This window comes from Alternaria alternata (genome assembly GCF_001642055.1).
Source record: "Alternaria alternata strain SRC1lrK2f unplaced genomic scaffold CC77scaffold_2, whole genome shotgun sequence".
In the NCBI taxonomy this organism is placed as follows: domain Eukaryota; kingdom Fungi; phylum Ascomycota; class Dothideomycetes; order Pleosporales; family Pleosporaceae; genus Alternaria; species Alternaria alternata.
The window spans coordinates 175,812-196,653 of NW_017306191.1; the positions used below are offsets into that span (position 1 = coordinate 175,812).

At 50.0% G+C, this 20,842-nt stretch overlaps 9 protein-coding genes across 9 annotated transcripts; 5 read left to right on the forward strand and 4 right to left on the reverse strand.

Annotated features, from left to right (window-relative positions):
* The first annotated feature begins 2,807 nt into the window (after positions 1-2,807).
* CC77DRAFT_1016006 (hypothetical protein) lies at positions 2,808-5,160 on the forward strand. The gene has a single exon (XM_018524139.1). It carries the CDS (start codon positions 2,838-2,840, stop codon positions 4,944-4,946), a length of 2,109 nt encoding a protein of 702 aa, XP_018390383.1. The 5' UTR covers positions 2,808-2,837; the 3' UTR covers positions 4,947-5,160.
* CC77DRAFT_295680 (hypothetical protein) lies at positions 5,097-6,831 on the reverse strand. Its single transcript, XM_018531097.1, has 2 exons — positions 6,616-6,831; positions 5,097-6,390 (listed from the first exon to the last, which is right to left on the reverse strand). Exons 1-2 carry the CDS (start codon positions 6,628-6,630, stop codon positions 5,248-5,250), a joined length of 1,158 nt encoding a protein of 385 aa, XP_018390384.1. The 5' UTR covers positions 6,631-6,831; the 3' UTR covers positions 5,097-5,247.
* Positions 6,832-7,463: 632 nt separating this feature from the next.
* Positions 7,464-10,003, forward strand: CC77DRAFT_1046345 (hypothetical protein). The gene is made up of 3 exons (XM_018527437.1): positions 7,464-7,848; positions 7,907-8,118; positions 8,183-10,003. Exons 1-3 carry the CDS (start codon positions 7,598-7,600, stop codon positions 9,628-9,630), a joined length of 1,911 nt encoding a protein of 636 aa, XP_018390385.1. The 5' UTR covers positions 7,464-7,597; the 3' UTR covers positions 9,631-10,003.
* Positions 10,004-10,445: 442 nt separating this feature from the next.
* CC77DRAFT_1090589 (hypothetical protein) lies at positions 10,446-12,703 on the forward strand. Its single transcript, XM_018529525.1, has 2 exons — positions 10,446-10,986; positions 11,034-12,703. The coding sequence occupies exons 1-2, from the start codon at positions 10,572-10,574 to the stop codon at positions 12,596-12,598; spliced, it is 1,980 nt and encodes a 659-aa protein (XP_018390386.1). The 5' UTR covers positions 10,446-10,571; the 3' UTR covers positions 12,599-12,703.
* A 123-nt stretch (positions 12,704-12,826) lies between these two features.
* CC77DRAFT_1056789 (hypothetical protein) lies at positions 12,827-13,351 on the reverse strand (the record flags this gene model as incomplete). The annotated part of the gene is made up of 1 exon (XM_018527938.1): positions 12,827-13,351. One exon carries the CDS (start codon positions 13,349-13,351, stop codon positions 12,827-12,829), a length of 525 nt encoding a protein of 174 aa, XP_018390387.1.
* A 268-nt stretch (positions 13,352-13,619) lies between these two features.
* CC77DRAFT_1076061 (hypothetical protein) lies at positions 13,620-14,886 on the reverse strand (the record flags this gene model as incomplete). The annotated part of the gene is made up of 4 exons (XM_018529242.1): positions 13,620-14,116; positions 14,172-14,700; positions 14,758-14,786; positions 14,842-14,886. The coding sequence occupies 4 exons, from the start codon at positions 14,884-14,886 to the stop codon at positions 13,805-13,807; spliced, it is 915 nt and encodes a 304-aa protein (XP_018390388.1). The 3' UTR covers positions 13,620-13,804.
* Positions 14,887-15,513: 627 nt separating this feature from the next.
* Positions 15,514-16,765, forward strand: CC77DRAFT_979961 (hypothetical protein). Its single transcript, XM_018536042.1, has one exon. It carries the CDS (start codon positions 15,947-15,949, stop codon positions 16,571-16,573), a length of 627 nt encoding a protein of 208 aa, XP_018390389.1. The 5' UTR covers positions 15,514-15,946; the 3' UTR covers positions 16,574-16,765.
* Positions 16,766-16,922: 157 nt separating this feature from the next.
* On the forward strand, positions 16,923-18,105 carry CC77DRAFT_1046349 (flavo protein; the record flags this gene model as incomplete). The annotated part of the gene is made up of 2 exons (XM_018527438.1): positions 16,923-17,027; positions 17,111-18,105. The coding sequence occupies exon 2, from the start codon at positions 17,122-17,124 to the stop codon at positions 18,100-18,102; it is 981 nt and encodes a 326-aa protein (XP_018390390.1). The 5' UTR covers positions 16,923-17,027; positions 17,111-17,121.
* Positions 18,106-19,085: 980 nt separating this feature from the next.
* Positions 19,086-20,634, reverse strand: CC77DRAFT_1046350 (hypothetical protein). Its single transcript, XM_018527439.1, has 2 exons — positions 19,725-20,634; positions 19,086-19,659 (listed from the first exon to the last, which is right to left on the reverse strand). The coding sequence occupies exons 1-2, from the start codon at positions 20,176-20,178 to the stop codon at positions 19,241-19,243; spliced, it is 873 nt and encodes a 290-aa protein (XP_018390391.1). The 5' UTR covers positions 20,179-20,634; the 3' UTR covers positions 19,086-19,240.
* Between the last annotated feature and the right edge of the window lie 208 nt (positions 20,635-20,842).

Sequence of the window (20,842 nt, forward strand, 5' to 3'; positions counted from 1 at the left end):
GTGGCTGTGCGAAGGCCGATTCGAGAGGGGTAGATCTGCGAGTAAAACACCTTGTCAGCTTCTTAGAGGTTTGAGCGCGCTGCGACACAAATGCATACCTTCTGCGTTGGAGAGTGAAAGCGCCCGGTGGGATCGACCGCGCGCCCACCTCCTCTGCTTTGACCACGCTAACGATGACGCGATGCCTATTATGGCTACCACCACCCCAATGATACCAATGACTGCTTCCACAGACATATGGCCATACACAGGTTCCTTGTCGTTGCTCGAATTCCGCCGCAGAATGGTTAGACGTGAACTGGTCGGGCTGGCATGTGCAGTGGTCATCAGTGAAACAGAGAGAACAAGCAAGTAGAATGACATTGGCAGACGTGTTTGGAAATGAGAAATGGGTTTGTGAGAAGAAACCGCAGTACAGGATTGAGAAGTATAGATCCGAAAGATGGATCAAAAATGTTTCTGGCAACTCCCCAATTGATACTGTTTATTACCTGCTCGACCTGGCGGGTGGGGACGTTCGGTGGGGCATACGGCGGCTGCGTCTCGGATCCAATAGCAGCGTGCCTCAATGTAGGTCACGCATCTTTCGAACTATTACCCTTGGCACCTTTCTCCGCTGTTTCATCAGGACAGCAGAGCGGAATATCTAATATCAGACAAGCTTGGAGGAACCGAGTAGGTAAGGCAGCCCACGGTACCGCCAGAGCAAGGTGCAGTGGACATGTCTTGTCAAACGTTGGCCGCCACTATGAACAACACCCAACATCATCTGCCACTACGAACAATGACTCTGTCACGACATCAGCTGATAGTCGCCCAGCCGTCTGGGGGGTATTGAGATCGCACGAGTATGCGGAACAGAACATTCCTGCGCAGATGCGATGAATTCCGAGTCTGAATCACGAACGATGACTGCACTGTCAGCAGAACATGAGCCGCGCGTATGCCTGCATTCGAGCACACTACGCCACCTGTCTAGCTCAGGACAATTTAGTAATATGGTGGTGTCTTCGGGCATAGACCGCTTCGATCGAGACTCGACCAGCTTCAATCTACAAGCAGTGCGCTCAAGGGACCGAATAGTTGATGCGCGTAGAAGGAACCAAAAATCAACATAATGGTAACGAGTATCGCTATTTGTGGCGTAGCATTCGAGGCCTGAATAATGCCAGTCTGTAGACTTGCTAGTTGCCTCAAACCATGACCAAGGTGTAAGCAAATGTGCGCCTTCTCTCGTGGTAGCAGGAAGGGACTTGAGCCTACCAATCAGCACCGGAGCCTCAGTCTGAGCGGAATTGGTCAAACAAAAAGCAAGAGGATGTGCGCCGCCAGGCTACCAGCCGACACAGCCTCCGCTTCTTGCGGGGACCAGATATCTCACAGCAAGGAGACCCAGGTTCATGTTCTGATGGCATAGTCATATATGTAATGATGATACAATATATGAATTCCTGGAAAGTGCGACGCCGCTCAACGCCAAGCAAATCGGACCCAAAAATGCAACTCCATGGGCGCTCTTTGATGCTCAACCATCACATCGAGCGCTGCACCGTCAGCCGCTCATAGTGTACATGATAATGGTATTCGTGCGACAAGTTCTGTCCGCCGTTGCCAGCTGTGCGCGTCCGGGTACCGATCGGGTACAATGGTGTGAAAGCACCTCTATGCGTTGAATAGTTGGAGGGTATCAATTCTGGCGAAACGAATTAGTTTAGCGATCTCGAAGTGGTGGAATCTCGACATGTGTATACCTTCTAGGGTGCGGCGGGATCCACTGAGCGACTTCCCCCGCTTCGACCACGCTAGCGAGGATGCAATACCTAATAGAGCAACGACCACGCCAATAACACTTATGATTGCTTCCGTAGATAGTTGACGGTCTCCATTTTGGGTATCCATAGTTACATCTCGTCGATAAGGGTTTGTGTATGGACAAGTAGGGGTGGCTCGGACGGCCATGGCCAGTGCAAACATGCATGTAAGTGGGCTAGGAAGCATTCTCGTCAACGGCTGCGTCGGTGCGGAGAGTTTTCTGGTTGACTTTTTCCTCTTTCTACTATTCTGACTTTATCTATCGTGTATGTGTGCATGCTGGCCGGAACTAAAACTATGGTCTGCTGGCCTCGCAATTGGGTCACGTTGGGAGATAGAGGTTGAGGCGGTGAGTCCGGTTAGAATGGAGCCAGATCATTATGGCTGACGAAGAGCATGCGACCACCTAGTAGCGACACACCTGCTCTCATATATCTGGGGAACAGAGCCAGCCGAACCTTCAAGTCGATGCTGGATCGAGTGACTGAGACGTTGACAAGAGACCTATATCCGAGTGATGATGAACACGACGCAGGGCAGATGAAGCATTGTCTAACGTTCATGTTCACAAGATCTGTCAAACGCGTTGTGCAGATACTTATCAGTCGAAGATTTGGAAGGAGCAAGGTCAATACATTGAGCCATACATTCATGCTTTCTCTGACTGCGTAAACGCCTGTATCGGCCGATTGGGAAAGATTGGAGAGCCGTTCATAAGAAGAAAGTATAAGCTCCATCGATCCATCAGTGTCCGAACCGACACAACCGCGCAACATCCAGTCGCTAAACGGTTTAATATCAAGCTCGCGTGGTGTTTGAATTCTGTTCAGATGGCTACACACTTGACAGAGAGTGAAAGTGACGAGATTCGGGAGCCGCAGCCCCAGGGGACCTAGACGCCCAACTCTAATCCACATGTGGTAAAGTTTGGAATTTCGCTAGCGTTGCTCCTGCATCAACACCAAACATAATTGGAGCTCCGACAAATCAATTCTCCCACCACCAACGCTCATCCACGAACCAAGATGGACGAAACACTCAAGGAATTACATAGTGATCTTGCCAACAAGTACCGGCAACATGGCCCGCGAATTGAAGAGATGTGGCGTTCGCTCGGCCAAGAACAACGCAAGAAGATCATGCAGGCAGGCTCTCGCGATGGCGCTGTGCTGAAGCATGCTGAAGATACAAGCCTAGAAAATGTCTACAAATTCATCCCAGAATGGAACTTGCGCGACATCACTTCAACATCATCAGAATTCTTCCTCGACATGCTCAGGCACAGAGCAACTTCACCGCTACAAACCCAATACACGACTGGCTTCAACGGACGACCAGGAGATCATGCGCACATAGTTGATATGATGCAGAGGAAGAATCTAAAACTTATCAACGCCTCTCAATACAAGAATTGTTATACACTCTTCTTGACAGAAGATGGATACGGCGAATCGGTCAAGATCGTCGCGGAGAAGCGGGAAGAAGTTCTCGCAAATATGAAGCCAGCTATACAAGCCCAGATGATAGTCCCTCAAGCTACCGGCGAACTTATCCTTATGCGACAGATGAATCTGTTGCAGCTCCTGAACATCGCCATCGAAGACATCCTCGATACTGCATCCACCACGAGAACCCAGGCGAAGCGACCGAAGAAGCCAACTGACGAAGCGACTGCAGCCCTCGCGAAGCTATCGGTACACGAATCCTCAAAGAAACTAGAGCTTTCAGATCTCTCGAACATAGTGCAGGACCAAGTATCGTCCCGCGAGGACCTTGTCAACCTGATCTCTACTGAGCCCACCGTCCTAGCTCATGAAGTCAACTTTTGCTTTTTCAGTAGACCAGAACTTGTTGCCGATGAGAAAGGGCGCATACTGCCTGCACATACCGACAAGTATATCAGCGGCTCTGTATTCGAGGCGGTTCATGGCGCTGTCAAGGCGGCTGCCACATGGGATTACATTGGCCGTCTCTTGGACCTGTTTAAGGACTCGTCGGACAAACAGTTCAAAGCCATTGTCATCAAAGAGCTTTCAAATACTTGTCATCTGGAGTATCTGCGCGCTCAGACTGGTTTCAAACGGAGCGTAGCCGTCGGCATGGGTGGCAGCAAGTGGTTCAAGCGGATGTCGAATAGTGATGTCGCGCGTCTCTCACTAAAGCGAAGCCCTGAGCCTCTAACGTTAGAGAATCCGCAGTTGCATTACATGCTTCGACTCTGCCAGGATGAGACAAACTGGTCGAATGCTGCACAATGGCTCCAAAAACTGGAGGACCTCCATCGCGCTCACCCACTGGAACAAGACAACTTTTCGGAACGAGAGTATGACTCTCTAAGGGATTTGGCCATCATCGTCACCTTCATCCAGTCTCTCTCGTCAGTCGCGCAACTACCCGCACCCAATCATAAGAAGAGTCAGCCTTTCGTGCCAGGTTATGCTTCGTTGGATAGGGAGCTAAGGCAACTGAAGGACGGCGTAGACCTTGGCGACTATGCTATCCCAATCGACAACTTGCTAGAGCCAGGCATGGCTGAAGGCGCCCTCTCCACGCTCAACCGGTATATCACAGAGAAGACAGGCACGAAGCTTGGTTTTCTCTACCAGGATCTAGTCGAGAGCTGTGTGTCCAGCATCGAGCAACAGTATGAACAACAAAAGGCAAAAGCTAGTAAGCCTCAAGCTGAGTATACCGTGCCGACAGTTCCGGAGGCTTTGGCATCAGTTATACAACAGCGCAAACAAAAGGAAAAGACACGGCCAGCGCAATCTTCGATTTACGAAATTACGCCGCAAAGTACCAAGGACGACCAGCCAGTTCAGCCGAAAGACACCTTTAAAGTCAAGGCCTCAACTGCTGAGGTCTTTTCATCGCTGTTCTCAAGGTCGTCCGCAGCTCGTAGCCCAGTGCGATGGGAAGCCTTCGTAGCCGCTATGATTGATGTTGGTTTCTCAATCGATCCCAAGATTGGTTCTATATACACATTTGTCCCTCCGAAGAAGGTATCAGTACAAAGGGATTTGATACTTCATCGGCCGCATCAAGCGAGCATTGAGGGACGACTCCTTCTGATCTACTCCCGGCGCTTGAAGAAGGTCTATGGCTGGGATAGCCCGACGTTCGTTGCGGCGTAGGAGTCGATGACATCAACTGGGTGGCTATGCAGGCGCTGAGCTCTGCTGTTTGATGGTACGATGCTATGTAATCACAACGCGCAAACAACTATACACCTTGTCATCTCAAATCAATATATGCCATGTAGTCGATGGCGGCTTGCTTTAGAACACTTATCGTCACTTAGCGCACATACATCTCAAGTCAAAAACTTGCAATTTCACATGTTAAAACTCTGATGCATGGTATATGTTTGTACGTAGAGTGAAAGTCGCTATATAACTGCTGATCAATACAATAACAAGAATACGAAAGATATGCTTAGCCTACATAACCATTACCAGCAAAGAGCATGTCTTCACCGAAGATGTTTTGTGGGTCGCACATAACATCAGGTCGTCCAGTCGAAGTACAAACGTCCGCAACGCTGGTCTGATCAGAGTTGGAAAACATATCGAAGCTGCTAACGCTATTGATGCCATCGAACCATTTAGCGGTACTCACACTACCAAGGTTGGGAACTTCGTGGCCGGCAGCAGGAACGAGGAAGTCGTCGAAACTATCGATCGAAGCATAGTCATGTAGGTTCGGAAGCGCACCCACACTGTAAGGTTGAATGAAAGGATTGACGCCACTGCTGTCAGTTGCCCACTCTGCATCAGCACTTTCATTACCTCCCACAGCCTGATCAGCCTGAACCACTGACATCTCAGAATGGCTGAAGTCAAAGCGATGCACTTTCTTCAGATGCGAGTCGAGCTTATCTTTCCTCGGAAACGGGCGCCGGTGATGAGGAAAGCTCTCGCTACGGCTGCAGCTTGATACCGGGCACCAGAAAGGCGTTGTAAGTTCGTGAACTGAGTTGTGGTGACGGACAAGATCTTGCAACCTTCCGAAGGTCTTTTCACATCCTGTCCAAGCGCAATGAACTCTGCCGCGATGCACAATGTGCTTGAATTTGGCGGAAACGGAAACATCTTCCCCGAATGGTGGATCAACGATGTGGGCGTCTTCGTGGCTGTGTATATGTGCGTGAGTCGAGTAGTCCGCTTCAGTGATTAAACTCGGAGTTAGGGCGCCAAAGGTAGGAGCGTAAGTTGTCCCAGCGTCAAAAAGGGACGTCATTCCGCTTGGGCTAGTCAAAGAAAAGTGTGGGATGACAGGTTGAGTAGACCAAGGACTGATCACGATATTATCGCTTTCGTTTCCAAGCTCGCAGTCATGACTGGGATTCATGATGTATTCATTGTCATTGAAGTAACCGCCGATAGTCCAACGAGACATTCCTACTTCAAAATGGCGTTGTTCGTGATCCAGTAGCCCAGCAGAGTCTTGGTAGGTCGCTGGCGTAAATTGATGGTAGGCTTGTCCAGTTTCGGATATTCGGTGGAGCTCGTTATCGTTCTTCGACATCTTGGTCGTCATGTTGACATCGCAGGATTTCGAATTTCTGCGGTCTTCAGCCTGGACCAAATATTAGGTGCTATATATGTTAAAAACTCGCAAACTACTTTCCACTCGCTAGGGTAGACCTTTGCGAACTTTTGTGAACTTCCAGGAACTATGAGGCTTTGCAACATCCATGTGCGATAGCAAGGGCACCATTGCTATTGCAGATCTATCAAACGTTCTCAAAAAGTTCTTCCCTTACTCCATGTGCTTGCAGCTCGGACTTTAGATCGTAGATACCTTAAGCTTCCCCATCCACGACCTGCAATCATATGAAAATGAAAAGGCTCTCCGTAATTCGAGAGCATTGCAGCGTTTTCATTTGTATAATGGGAAATTTGACTTGGATTAGCGATTAATCCAGGTACGCCTACGACTATGTTCTCGGGGAACTCGCATGACGTAAGTCAGCAAAAGTTCTCAAAGATTCTACTCTGACGTGGTCATGTGGCTGGGGATGCGCCCCTGATGGCTGCGTTAGCTCTACATGACAGCGCTTACGCGCTAGTGATGCGACAGCAACTCATAGCCAATCTTGAATTCATCTGCCGCTTCAAAGTATCTAGGCAAGGGCTAAGCGAAAAGCAAATAGCGCCACAATCTGACTCCTCACGAACATAGGGGAGCCATGACTGAAACAACGGCAGACTCAACCTCCTACTGTCCTGCTTCTCTGTCTGCATACGCAACGACAATCAAGGAGTCGTAAACCTCCGGAACTTGATACCTAGAAGCACAGGTTTAGCCGTGGTTTCCAGCGCTATCTATAGGAGATTTTGAGAAGAGCGTCGCATGTGGCCCCTCGAGTAATCTCAGCCCTACAAAAAGCTGTTTCGGGGATATGCGTTAGGAGCCATGCTGTTGTTACACGACCCGCGTAGGGCGAAAGACTAAGGTTCCAAGGTCGGTGTACCGAGCATGTCTACCTAGGCAGGCAAGCGCTAAACTGTAACGGGAAGCGAAGGACCTTCATACGTGCCCTCCGAACGAAAAGGTCCGCAAAGGTTCGCAATGGTTCGCAAAGGTTCTTGCATAGCCATGACTAGGTGCCCAGTATTTAATCATCGCTTCTCTTCTCTTCAGCTTTCGACGTCTCATCTTTCCATTCACCTCAAGATTGCAAGATCAGTTGCACGCAAAAGAGCCTACACACCGATCGGAATTCCAATCTTGTTTCTAACTCGATTTCAAAAACGCCCTTCTTAATTGAATCCCTCTGATCATGGCGTCGATTGAGGGCTCGCATGCTGATGTCGATACGCATGCGATGGATAGCGTTACCCCGTCACGCTCGCCTCCGATTGGACAGGCTTCGGCGTTCCGGCCTAAGCCCAGCATTGAGCCTTCAACACCAAAGCGTATCGAACGATCGGAATGGGATAAACATGAACGTTTCATCAGAGCAAACCACTCTCGTATGCAGCTGACACAACTCCGTCGAGCCATACTCAAGGAGCGCGGTTTCGTCGCCAGGTGAGAAACCTTTCGTCTTTCTTATCTGTTGTTAACTCTCACTGACTAACCGGATCAGCGAACAACAATGGAAAAAGGCGCTGGCTAGATGGGGTCTTTGCAAGTCGATCCCAAAGTCGGTCGCCAAATTCATAGGGAAGAAGACACACTTTCGCCAGGCCAGAGAAGGAAAGAAGACAACCTTCAGATACCGTAAACAACCGGTACCGAAGGACAAGATCAAACGATATGAGCAGGAATACGCCAAAGGTGCCTTGTCGCCAATCCCAAGTACGTAAACCTGCTGTATACGGCGTTTGTCTACGATGGTTCCTTGACTGACATATCAAAACAGCTTCGCCTTCAAATCTGACTTATCAAACTTTGAAGTCTCCGACTTTGGCGTTTACACTCCCGGTGAACCAGACTTCGAACTCTCCGACTATGGCGTTTACACTCCCGGTGAACCAAACTTCGAACTCTCCACATATGGACTTTACACTCCCGGTGGATCAAACTTTGGAGTCTCCGCAAATGGAGTTTACGCTCCCGACGGACCAAACCAGCTGCAGCAATACGTCAGTAAGGACCGAGTTCTATAATGGCCAGGACCTCGATAGCTTCCTCGCGAGTTCCCATTACGCTGAAGCTCTCGTCAAGCAGGGGAACTATACCGTTGCTAAACTCGCCTTCATCGACGCTCTGGAGGGGCTCGAAGCTCTAATCGGCGCTGTAAACATGATCACCATCGGCGTTTTGGACAGCTTTGTTGACGCCGCTATCGAGAACAAAGACTATGGTGGAGCTACCGAGCTACTTCGCAAGTCCCACACCCAGCATCAGGAGCTGCTTGGTAAAGATCACAAGAAGACTTGGGTCAGCTTTGGTCGACTGGGCTTGGTGCAACTCGCAGAAGGAAAGCGTGGGCAAGCACTGAAAACATTTATGGATGCGAAAGCTGGCATACGCGCAGCGCCTGACATGAGCCAAGAGGATATCTTCAATCTCACCACCGAGTTCACTTCTAATATCGTCGATGTATATCAGGAGCTATACGATTTCGAGAGTGCTGTGAGCGAGCTATGCGATCTGATCCAACAAGCCGAAGCCTTAGGTGACGCTTATCAAAATCAGACCGCTGGTCTCAGGCATCGGCTCGCCCACCTCTACAATGACGAAGTCTGGAGCCTGGGAACAGTCCCGTTTGGCGTTGCAGCTGCCCCACGACAGCGTATCGAGAACACCCTTTTGCAGGCTATCAACGATTTCGAGGCGACTTTCAGTGAAACGCCTCACTACCTATGCTCATTGGAACAGTTGCGAGCGTACTATGAGACTACAGGTGAAGTCTCCAAGCTGGACGCCTTAATTACGAAAAGGATCGAGCCCGCTTTCGTCGCGCTTCGACCCACTGGACCAAACCGCGAGAACTACATAGGGCTGATGCAAGGAGCCATACTCTCATTGTCACGGCTTGGCAAATTCGAGAAAGCTGAAATGTTGCTGAATTGGCGTCAACAACAGATCGAGAGCTCAGATAAGATGGGATTCTTTTCCTTCGAAGCACTGTCCAACGTCACGCTACATGCGAAATGGCATTTCGATCGTAATATGCCACAATCTGCGGAACCACTACTCGAAAAAGCTCAGCAGATAGCTATGCAAGTCCTGCCACCTGATCACACTTTTCACAAGGTTTTAGCTCAGACAATCGCCGATAAGGTTTGGATGTATGAGGCATGTCATTGCTGTCTGGTCAACCCACCCGGTGTATCCAACAACGTTCCTTGGTCTGGTAAATAAGCATTGATGGTTTTACGCAAGTTGGTACAGACTTGTCCAAGGCCAAAAAGTGGAACGACATCTTCCTCGTGGGGATGATTTCCGATCTTCGAAAGCTAGACGGTAATGCAGAGATTGGCAACACGTACGGAGACTATCATGGTTGCAACTATGGTGAGATAAATACAGAGGGATGTTGTAGGAGAAAGGACAGCGCAAAGAATCGGGCTGAGGGGATGTGTGTTGGTAGCAGAATAAACACCTGGGTAGGCTGCAAGGTCACGAGTATGTTTTCTATGTTTCAGTTCTCGATACAATGGCGAATAGCTGTGTTTTACTGGAGTTACAGAAAATCTATTTATTGCTTCTCAGGACTTGGAGAGTAGCTGCCGACGAAGCCTCTGACCGATGTGTTTTCGCTTTTGGTGATGGCGCCAAAATTTGGGGGCAGGAGCAGCGAACTTCAGGGATCAGCAGGGCTCTTGCCGCCGGCCCGCACCCGCACCTGCCTTTCTCCTAACACCATTGGAGCATGATTGCGACAGATCAATGCGATGCAACATACCAGGCCGGACATAGCCTGAGGTGCGATAAAGCATGCTTGGCTGAATCGCCATTACTAATTACCCTTCCAAGCCAATTTGCGCAATAGTCCATTTTCGATCTCGGAAGTGTGTGCCTGGCTTCTCATGTTGCAAAGCCACGCCGGATGCCTGCATACTAATCCACATGGATGGCATCGTTTCAAGTCGGCCATTCGCTAAACATTGTACTCATGTGCGGGGTTATACCTCAGCTCGCTGTTCATGTGCAAGCCCACCTGCACCTAGGCAGAACTGAGGCGCAGCTTTTGGGGCGCCTCCTCGCCTTTATATGTAGCTACATCTCAAGGCTGGGATAGTGATTCGATAACTAGCAATTCTTATTTGCCTTCAACCACAAGCTCACGTACTCATAGAACTATGGTCTGCCCTCCGCTCACCGAGAAGCAGGTATACCTAGCTCTTAAAGATGTCTTCAAAGGAAACGAAATGCTGCCTAGCACATTGAAGAAGCTTCGCAAGAGGGTCGAGAAGTCTAAGGAGAATGTCAACGTCAAGCCTTTAATACAGACATATGGCATTGAAAACATCACCCAGGTGGCCAAAGTCCTACTAGATGACCAGGTCTTTGTTCTAAGGACGAGAGCAATAGCACGCTTTCCCGAACTCATCGAGACCCTCCCAAGCCAGCTTGATCAGCCAAGTACCACTGACACGACGATCGCAACAAGCAGTGCATCTCCTCCACAACGCGGAGGGGTATATAGTCCTGAAGAGCTTCTGGGTATTGGAGACAAGCTCTGGACGAGGACAAAGAAAGAAAGAGATGAGACTAGTATGTTGACTGAACGAGCTTCAAGGCGTACCAATTAACGTATTCAGTTGACGCAGACTGCCAGACTCAATCGCTCGATTGCGTGAGCCTTCCACTCTGGGATCAGCACCGACTTCTCGTTAAGATCCAATACGCCCTGGAAAAAGCTTGTTTCGTCTTCGCGCAGAAGAGGCTGAAAGATCTCCTGCAGACTGAGAAGTGGGATTGCGCAGAAGCAGTTGAACTTCAGCGATGGGCGAAGGTTCTTTTCATGTATCGAAAAGACCTTGATATAGAGGATGTCAAAGATGTCGGAAAGCCTTTGCCCATTCTTCTGGACGCGATTACCCAGCTCAGGAATGACGCGGTTCATCGAATCCGCCTTTCCTCAAGTGGTATCTTGCAGCATATGACCAATGCTGGGCTCCTGTCGCAGCTGGTACAAGATGAAGAGTGCAGCAAACTGATCACTACTATACGGATGAAAACTCATGATGCTATCGGAAAATTGGTGCGCAACAAGCAATTACTAGACGACAAGATGAGCAAGATCAAGAAAGACTTTGCCGCAAAGAGGGCTGAGCTGGAGCGTCAAGAGACCGCTTTATTAGAAGCTGCTGTGAAAGAGCATGAGGAGCCCAAAATTTCTGTAAGCGGAGATTTGGATCAGGTAACTGATGACCTCGGTGGTACTGGGTCGACCAATGCGCCCTGGAAACATGGGTGTGATCCTACTTTATCCGAAGACAAGCCTGCTTCATCTGCGGATACTGTTCGGATGCATACGAATGCTTCTGCATCTAAGTCTAATGCTCAGCCGGCAGTCACTCAAGTACCGAATACTGCGAAGGATGAAGTCGAGATGGCATGGGCTGAGTGGAGGAAAGCCAAGGAAGAAAAGCAAGCCGCTAAGGAGCAGACCAACCGAAAGGGGGGGACGGTTGGAGAGGCAATCGAAGATAAGGAAGGCACTGAAGAGTATAGAGTAAGCGAGAAACCAGGAGATGGTGCTGTTGAAGATCTTCATGAAGATGTTGAGGACGTCAAACAGCTGTCCGAACCTCCCATACCGGTGACCACAGTCGACGATGGCTTGATCGAATCAGCTTTCACCGATGAGGAGGAGGGCGACTGGAAAGACAAAGACGAGGATTCATTGGAGCATTATTTCGAGTGCCCCGAGATTGTGCTTGATAGCGGCGAGAGCGACGCGAAGCACCCCTCTAACGATCCGCCACTGGAGCAACAGGTTGTGGCAACAGACACGACTAGCGAAGAGAGAGATGTGCTAGATGTTGCAGTCGCATCCGAATCTTGTGATTCAGATCTTCTAGAACATGACCAGGGATCGATCCATGAGCAATACACCAGCCCCGCCCCTACTTGTGTTGGACAGACTGAGGACAACACCGACCAAGGCCACACAGAGCCCCTTCTGGAAGAAGGCATATCTGCTGGAAATGGTACCATGGATCTGGTAGCAAGTTTGGAACAGCCTGTTGCTACTAGGGGTCAGTCGAATGCTTTTACAGTCATCAAGTCTTGGGGAGAAGGGCAATGGCCGGGTTCAGTTTGTATCAAATCTCTGGATGATGACCCAAGACTGGAATTGCTTCCTAAGGCAAATGAATAAGGACGTGTAGCACTGGTTTCGATGCTGGAGGACATTGAATCCGCTGTTTGAAAATTACATGAGTCAAGATCATTGTACTAGCCTTCACGGAAGTTAGAATAGAAGGATTATTATCATATTCACCATCTTCGATAGCTGAATTGTCACTAACAAAGTGTCGAGAACGCAGATAGCTAGGTAAACATCTTCTCTCAAGCTCTCTCAGACTACTACGTTGCAGCCGTCATATCATCGTGTTGCCTGCTGGTTCTCCTTTTCAGCCTTCCTAATTTGCTTATCTGTATCCCGCTTCGCCTTTGCCTTGTCAACCACTTTCTTTATTTGATCGGCCTTGTGAGAGGCCGACTTCAGAGTGCTACGAACGGTAGTCTTGGCTTTAGCTGCCAGCTCTGCCGAAGAACGCTTTGACTTTGCTTTCGCATCCTCCTCATGCCAAGTTGACATTTTATCGCTCGGGAGAATTGAGTCAAACGTCGTCGTTGGGATGCGTCTGGCGATTGAAAAGTTGGAAGTATACGATGAGGATGTGTCGGCCATTGCTACAGTATTAATACAGATGGTGGTTTGTCGGGAGATCTGAATGATAAGTGTACTAGTAATGACTGTGATGAGATAGAGGTCAGCTAGGCAGAGAGCGTTAACGTTCTTGTAGTCGGTAGTCCCAGTTCGTGAGTCTATAGTGCCTGTTATACCGTGAGAGAACAGTGCTGTATTGAGTGTTGAGTATATAGCGAAACTAATGATAGAATGCATTGTGGGTTGACGTGGACGAGCATATATACTGGAGGCTAACAATGCACGAGACAATCTCACCAGTGGTTGTGTTATTTGGAACATTGCGTTGTCTTGCTTGCTCAGGGATATGTGTTTCCTTTGTCAATGAAGCATAGAAGACACAAGAAGCGAGTGGATACGATCTCAGACTTCCTATGCCGTGTAGCCTCACTGCTAACTGTGCTGGGAAGCCATCATGCACACTGTTCAGCCTATGCTGTACTCATTCAGCAGCCCGGAAAGGATCAGTCCTCCGTAGTGCCGGTTTGCAATATAGCCATTGGAGTCTGCGCCGTTACGAGACGAGCTTTGTGGAGATGCGCGAAACCACAAGTCATTCAGAAGCGTACGCAAATGACTTATTCGCAAAGTCATTCCTCTAGTATCTCGACCGCGGGCGCATCCCACCATCTCCTGTGTAGACGCAAGTCCCTAATTCCTCGCCCACTCGTTCTCAACACTAGGCTGCAGATCGCTGCCAACGTGTCCCGGTAAGGCGCCGTCAAGGCGACGATTGCCCTCTTCGATCGCACGTACGTTATCCCGGCCGTCTTCGGTGGCCTCTTCAGTCTCCTCCTCGATGCGGTCGGAATAGCGGTTGCTGCTGTAACCGGGAATGAAGTCGATGGCACGTCTCGGTTCAGCGTCGCCGTGTCGCTCGTCAGCGATCATGCGGGAGATGCGTTCGGGTGCAATGCGATGCAGCCACGACTCTTTCTGCGTAGGGATGGCGATGATGGCGAACTAGGAGAAGATGTCAGTATCGGCTTCCCGCAGCGCTGCAGACACCACGACTAACCTGCCAGATGAAGACCATGCCCACAACGACCATGAGCATGCCGGCGATGACCTGTTCTTCAGCCTTCCAGGCTCTCAGGCATCCGTTCATTCTGCCATGATATGTAACTTCGCATGCGTCTGCTTTGTGTGTCTTGTCTGGAAACGGCCATGCCATGTCCCGCGAATTCACAAAGCCGCAGCACTCGAAGGCATCCTGGATCTGGCGGATGGCACTCGCATCCTTCTTCTTAAACAGCGTCTGCCAACGCTCATGCAACCCGCAATCTAGGCCAGAAGGCGGCGCAGCATGCGTGCCCGCAAGGGTAATCACGACGGTGGAGTAGATGAAGATGAGCGTGTTTGCGATGATGACAAGCGGCGGGCGCTGAATCTCGCCACGACTCAAGTGCTGGCGACGTTCCTGTCGACGCGTAAAGTCATAGCCGCATTCCAGCAGGAGGCCTGAGACGATGGGTAGAGCCGTAGTGAAGCCGGTCAACGTGTCGGAGATGGGCACAGAACGAGCGTTCGCGCGGGAGGCAGCGTAGCTAGTGGAGAACTGTTAGCGCGGGCCTAGCATCGTCGGTTAACATGGTGTTTATTACCCTGCGAGTGCCGTCGCAATTACGAGATACTGGACATTGTTAATCGATGCACGTGCAAGGCTGGTATCGCGATGTGGGACTTACTAGCACGCTGAGGCAGGTCACGACCTGCTTCCTGGTGTACGTCATGCCGTTAGTGTTTACGTTTACCCCGTCGTTTCGGTAGATTCGAGGGCGTCTGCGTGAGGGAATAGAGATGAAGGACTTAGTCGTGAGCCAGAAAGTGAAAGTGGCCGACAAGTGGGATGAGGAGCTCTGGGCTGTATAGCTGTAGCTTCTCCGCATCCCAAATAGGCGGTTGGGTACGACCGACCCTACAAGGGTCTAAAGTTCTTTCTTCATCGATTCGAGCGCAGAGTGCGATGGCTGATTGCTTGTCGCGAATCTTCCCTATTGCATCTCTCTTGAAACGTGCAAAAGCCAGCACATGCTCTCATCGGTGAGGAGCTGGCCAGGGAAACAGCGTCCGCGGCGTACATGTAAGCTGCCCAGACAGCGACTGCGACAGCGACATGTCAAGGCTCTTCTTACCCGGTGACGTAGGAAAGGATATGCACGTTCAATCTGCGATTTGCTGCATCAGGCGGCTACACAGCAGGGCGTATCACCCCGAGCCATGTGTAACAGCAGTGAATGGTGGTGTGAAGGAACTGGGGACGGGAAGGGGTGTGTGGCATGTGATTGGGCTAGGCGCTAGCGTTACCGTTGGCGGCTTCTGCGCCGGTTGATGTGAGTACTCGATCTCTCGATCCAAAACTTTTCCATAGCGACGTCATTCCTCTTTAACAATCGCACAATGCCGCCGCGGGGTAAAATTGAACGCTGTCCAAAGCACCCAAGAGCATCAAGCAGCTTCGACTGACAACCTCACTCAGAGTCAGCGCGTCGTCAGCTCGTGTGACAGCGGGAAGGCGGCTTGCCAGTGTGTTGTCTCGAAAACAAACGCGTTTGTCCACACGATCACCATCACCAATATGCTAATATCATTGGGCCCCATTGCCTAGTGCCCTTCCCGTCCTGCAGATACGGGGATCTGCTGTTTATATACGCGACTAACAATTTGGTGAACCAGCCTTATTACACATTGCCGCCATCTCGCTGCTTTCCTTCGTTTTCCCAGTCTTCATCCCTGATTTCAGCCTCGTCGTGTAAGAGTCGTTCCGCGCGTCACACGTACTCACTGTTCGACATGCTGCTGTTTTCACCGCCACGATGCGACGCTCTTCTCAATCACGGATCAGCAAAACAAACGGGCTCAATGTTTAGGCGTTTCTCGGTTCCGCTCTGGCCATCTACCCCAACTGCCTCCATTCCTCTCTCACCACGCGCACCCAAGCAGAAGACTGTCCGTCCCTCACCACCACCACGGAAAGGACACCAAATGCCAAAAGAAAAGTCTACCACCGACATGTCACACCAGCCCGGCACTCCGCGATCGTCTGCCTTTTCACCTACGCTCGGAAGCATTCCAGAAGTCTTCGAATACGAAGCTCTCGACGCGAAATTCGGTCCTGTCTCACTCAACGACGCGCCAGAGACACCAGATGTTTTCTTACCCGAGGCGTCGAGCATGTGCCCACCCACGCTTACCCGAGCGTCATCCTGGCCGGCAATTATCCAGTCGCCTTCTCGAAGAGTCGCATCGCCTTTCGCGGTATCAAAGGCACTGCGCAGCATCCTTGAAGCCGATCGGGCGCGACGAAGGCGAATTATGAAAGCTTACCTGAAAGCTATTGTTTTCCTCAAGTACTTGTGGCGCGCTAACGAGCGTTACGGCAACGTCATGGTTACGACTGGCATGTATATGCAACGATGACCGCGGTATGAAAAAGTTGGAATTGATTGGAATTTTGGCATGGAAATGACGCAACTGACACGACATCAATGTATTATGATTATGGATTTATGGTTTATGAGGACGCGATTGCATGGCCTTGACGGATGGATAGCCGCTGGCGTTTGCATATGGACGGCGTTCAATACCTGGGTGAGCGTTGCTATCACGGTTACTTTAATCTCGGCTGGTATTAGCCAGCCTTTTGACATTCTGGTCAAGCAACTGTTGGTACACAATAATGTACTGTATCCAATGGAGCATTTGGAAAGAGTTTACACATTGTGCCTTTTATCTTCTCCACGCTGCTCAGTGTCTTTAACTTGATTTACAGCAACAGGGCCGATTGCGAAGATCAGTAGGGCAGGGTCGGATTTCCCCACCACATTTCCTCCACATTCCGAAACCGGACTTAGATTTGGACCGCACATCTGAGGTATGTCAGTGACCCCTCTCAATTTTCAGTATATATATCAATAGTAGATAACCATTTGTGTCGAATTATCTGACTAGAACCAGCAAACCGGACAATGCATATACTTGGTCTCGTAAACGGCACACCGTCTGGAAACTCAGAGATCCTACTCAAAGCTGCTTTGACAGCAGCTACCGAGTCTGACTCTACCATCACAACATCATGGATACATGTTCCTTCCATCTCCATACCGACCAATCCAGTACCTCTGGATAGTCCTGTTGGCTTCGACCTTGCTTCAAAGCTCAATGTCGCCTCTAACAATGCGCCCGACGATCGAGCTGCTGTCCGCGAAGCTATCCTGGACGCTGATGCAATCATTGTTTCTACACCTACGTACAGCCACCAACCTCCAGGAACATTGAAGCTCCTCATGGACCGAATTGGTGGGCCGTCCCTTGACGTTACATTTGGCAAAACATTCAACCCCGGCAAACTTGACCCACGACTAACAAAACCGCGAGTATTGGGCTTTATCGCAGTGGGAGGGTCTTCAACACCAGATCAGTTTACCATGGCTTTGCCCACTCTGCACTTGCTGTTTTATGGTCTGCATGCCAAGATTGTAGATCAATTCATCGGCCAGGACTTGGGACTATCCGGAGCAGTCTGTTTACATGATGACCTTATCGCACGGGCCAGGCGCATGGGACAGAATCTCGCAAGTGAATTGGGCAAACCGTACGACGAAGCAAGATATCTGGGCGACGAAGAAGTAGGCGCATGTCCGCATTGTCACCTCTCCAAGATCGAATTCCTGCCGGAGCATGGCAAGAACGCGATCGGGTGCACAACCTGTGGTACCAGAGGCGAATTGACTGTCAGCCAGGACGGCGGTATACTCCCGGTATGGGAGAAAGACTCGAAATGGAGTTGTCTGACTTGGGCGAGCAAGTTGCAGCATTCGTACGATATTGTTAGTTGGGCCAAGAAGTATGAGGCGAGGAAACCTGAAATCACAAAGGGCCAGGAAGAGTGGAAGAAGGTTGTTGTTCCACAAGTGACTCTGCCTAGTCAGCAGAGGGCAGTCCTTTGACAGACCGAAGGCGTGATGAATTGATAAAATACTGTTGTGTGCTTTGTGCCAAGTCGTACTATTCACTCACTTTACAGATACGTGGTCGGTTCACGACAACGATGCAGTTCACAGATGGTTTAAAGTGCTGAAATATCCTAGAAAGATCTTTCGAACACACTCGAAGCACAAGATTGGGAATTTTCTGAAAAGACTTCACTGTCCTGCTGATAGTAAGGGTAAGAGTACAGGCAACGATTTTCTATAGCGGTTTCGGTCTCACCTCGACACGCAGTATACAACGTCCTCTTAGAGTTTTCGAGATATCAGGCAGGCCTTGAAGAAAGATTCATAAACAGGCCGTCAGCAACTAATGACACACATTCACTTGTTGTGCACTTACATACATCCGCCGAAGATGAACTGCTTGAGCCATCGTAGCACTTTGCATTCCTCGTCCCTGGTATCGCTCGAGTGCGACGACAACGAGCCGCTGCCCGCTAGTCGTCTGGCTTCAACAGTGACTAGGTACACTCTTGGATCACCGCCTGATAGCCGTCCAATATCGAGATGTACCCAGTACACAGACGACTCATCAAATTCATCAGCCTTCATCCGAGCAAGGTCGACGTCTGTTTCTACAACCGGAACATCCATCGCCTCGTCTCCTTCTAGAAAGAGTAGACGCAAAGATTCCTTCATCGCGACACAACTAATTCCTTTGTTCAACAACGGTATGCCAATCCAACTACCTCAACGCCGTTTGTCTAGGAAACAAAGTGCCAAGGGTAGGCCTAAACGACCTACTGTGAGCACGAATTCGGTTAATTCCTCTTCTGCTCCAGAGCCACGTGTTGAAAGGGCAACAGCTTCGGCAACATCTACTCTAGGACCACAATTTGGTAGAGTAGGTGTTGGGATACGACCTGTGGTATCTGAGACGTCGCTAACGCCAGTAACACCAGCGGGAAATATCGGAAAACTGGATGGTAATAGCACCGCTTGCGAGGTTGAACTTAGTAGTGATTGTCAGAAGAAAGCGGAAGCGAGTATTTGGTATGTACCTAGGCATTAACGGAGAAGGTATAGCTTTCCGCTATTGTGGACAAAGCCACGCGCACAGCTAAGTAATAGTTTGTAAGGGGACAGTAAGACGTCTTTACATCTGCTGTAACTCTGCCAACCTCTCTTTCCAGAACTGTAATCTGGTCATATCAACCACCGCACTGTCTCCGCTCCCGTTATCCCTTACTCTTTCTGCCCAAACGTCTCCAGCAGCCATCTTCTGCTCGCCGGCCTCACACATCCTCTCTAGCTCCCCACCCGCGATCGAAAACCACAACGCAGCGGCGGGTAGATGCATCGCGGTGTTCTTGCCCAGCCGTGTGTTGGGACTATGTTCCAGTGCCATGGACAAAGTTATACGAGAGAGATTGATGTAACGGGCGAGTGATGGTAGAACCTGGGCATCAGGATTCCGTGCGATGACCGCGATCAGCTTGTTCATGTCCTTCCATTTAGCCGCCGCAACCTCTGGTGTTGTTGGATTACAATGGCTGTGAGTCCACAGCTCAGGTCCTACTTTCCAGTTACTCACGATGTTGTAAACGAGAAAGCAGCGAGTAACGTTCAATCTGACATACCTTGAAACCATTCCGTGATGTTCCAACCTAACATCGGTAACTCACTCCATAGCTGTTTTCCTTCCACAATGATTGGCGCCCCGGATGGTATCTCGTGCATCACGCCTCCGCCTTCGTCCCATACCTTGGGCTCGGGGCCTTCGTTGATGGCATCGGGCTGTTTGGCTAGTTCGACGAGGTAGGATACGAGGAGCTCTAGTGAGTCGAGACTAGTGTTTCGTGCGGCGGCGAAGAGGAAGAGGTCTATTAGACATGACAATCCGTGGGTTATGTCGTGTTCAGACTGAACTAGGTTTGCCGTCGCGGAAGCGGAGGCTGTCGGTGAGGTTCGAGAAGAGAGTACTTGGTCGAGAATGGCGATGAGTTGCGTGGCTACGTTGTTAGGCGGGTAATTGGCAAGTTGGTCTGCATGGCAGGCTTTTGCCCACTTGGTTACTAGGGAAGGTGTTGTCATGTTTGTGCCTGGTATCTCGCTGAAGCGAGAGAGAGTGAAGTCCTCGAGATGGATCTTAAAGAGTTGAAGAATTCGCCCTTTGGTAGCACACTGAAATAGCAGACATCGCTTCAAGGTGTCCGTGGCATCCGCTTCAGCCCTTCCTACGCCCTCGACTCTCCACCACAGAACCTAGTTGGCTGTCTACCCGCAATAATGTTACGTTTCTTCTATCAAAAGAAACGAACATTGGAGTATGCATGTATTCGATCTTTTCTCGATTTACTAAGATCGGGTGTATGTAGTCATAACATCGTCCCTTTGCCTACGTGCAGCCCGTATTCGCGTGACGTCATTCAAGGGCGCACATTCTGGCGCCATAAAGATTGCCATAGCCAAGCAATACAAGGTGCAAATTCTGAGGATATTTTGCTTTGCAGTATGCTCTGAGCTTTTGATGAGCTTGTCTTAGTAGAAGGCCGTATAGCCGATGAAAGTGGTCGGTTTCTTGCCTTGCGTAATGCATTATCACCGATTGGCTAGCGCCGCTATTTCCGAGTGCTTGGCTGGCCGAACATTCAACGCGTCGGGTGTCTCCAGCTTTCACTCGTATACCCCGCAAACCATCGAGCTTTATTGGGCGACCCGCCTTGTCGCAACGCAAGCGTGCTGTAAAGCCACTATA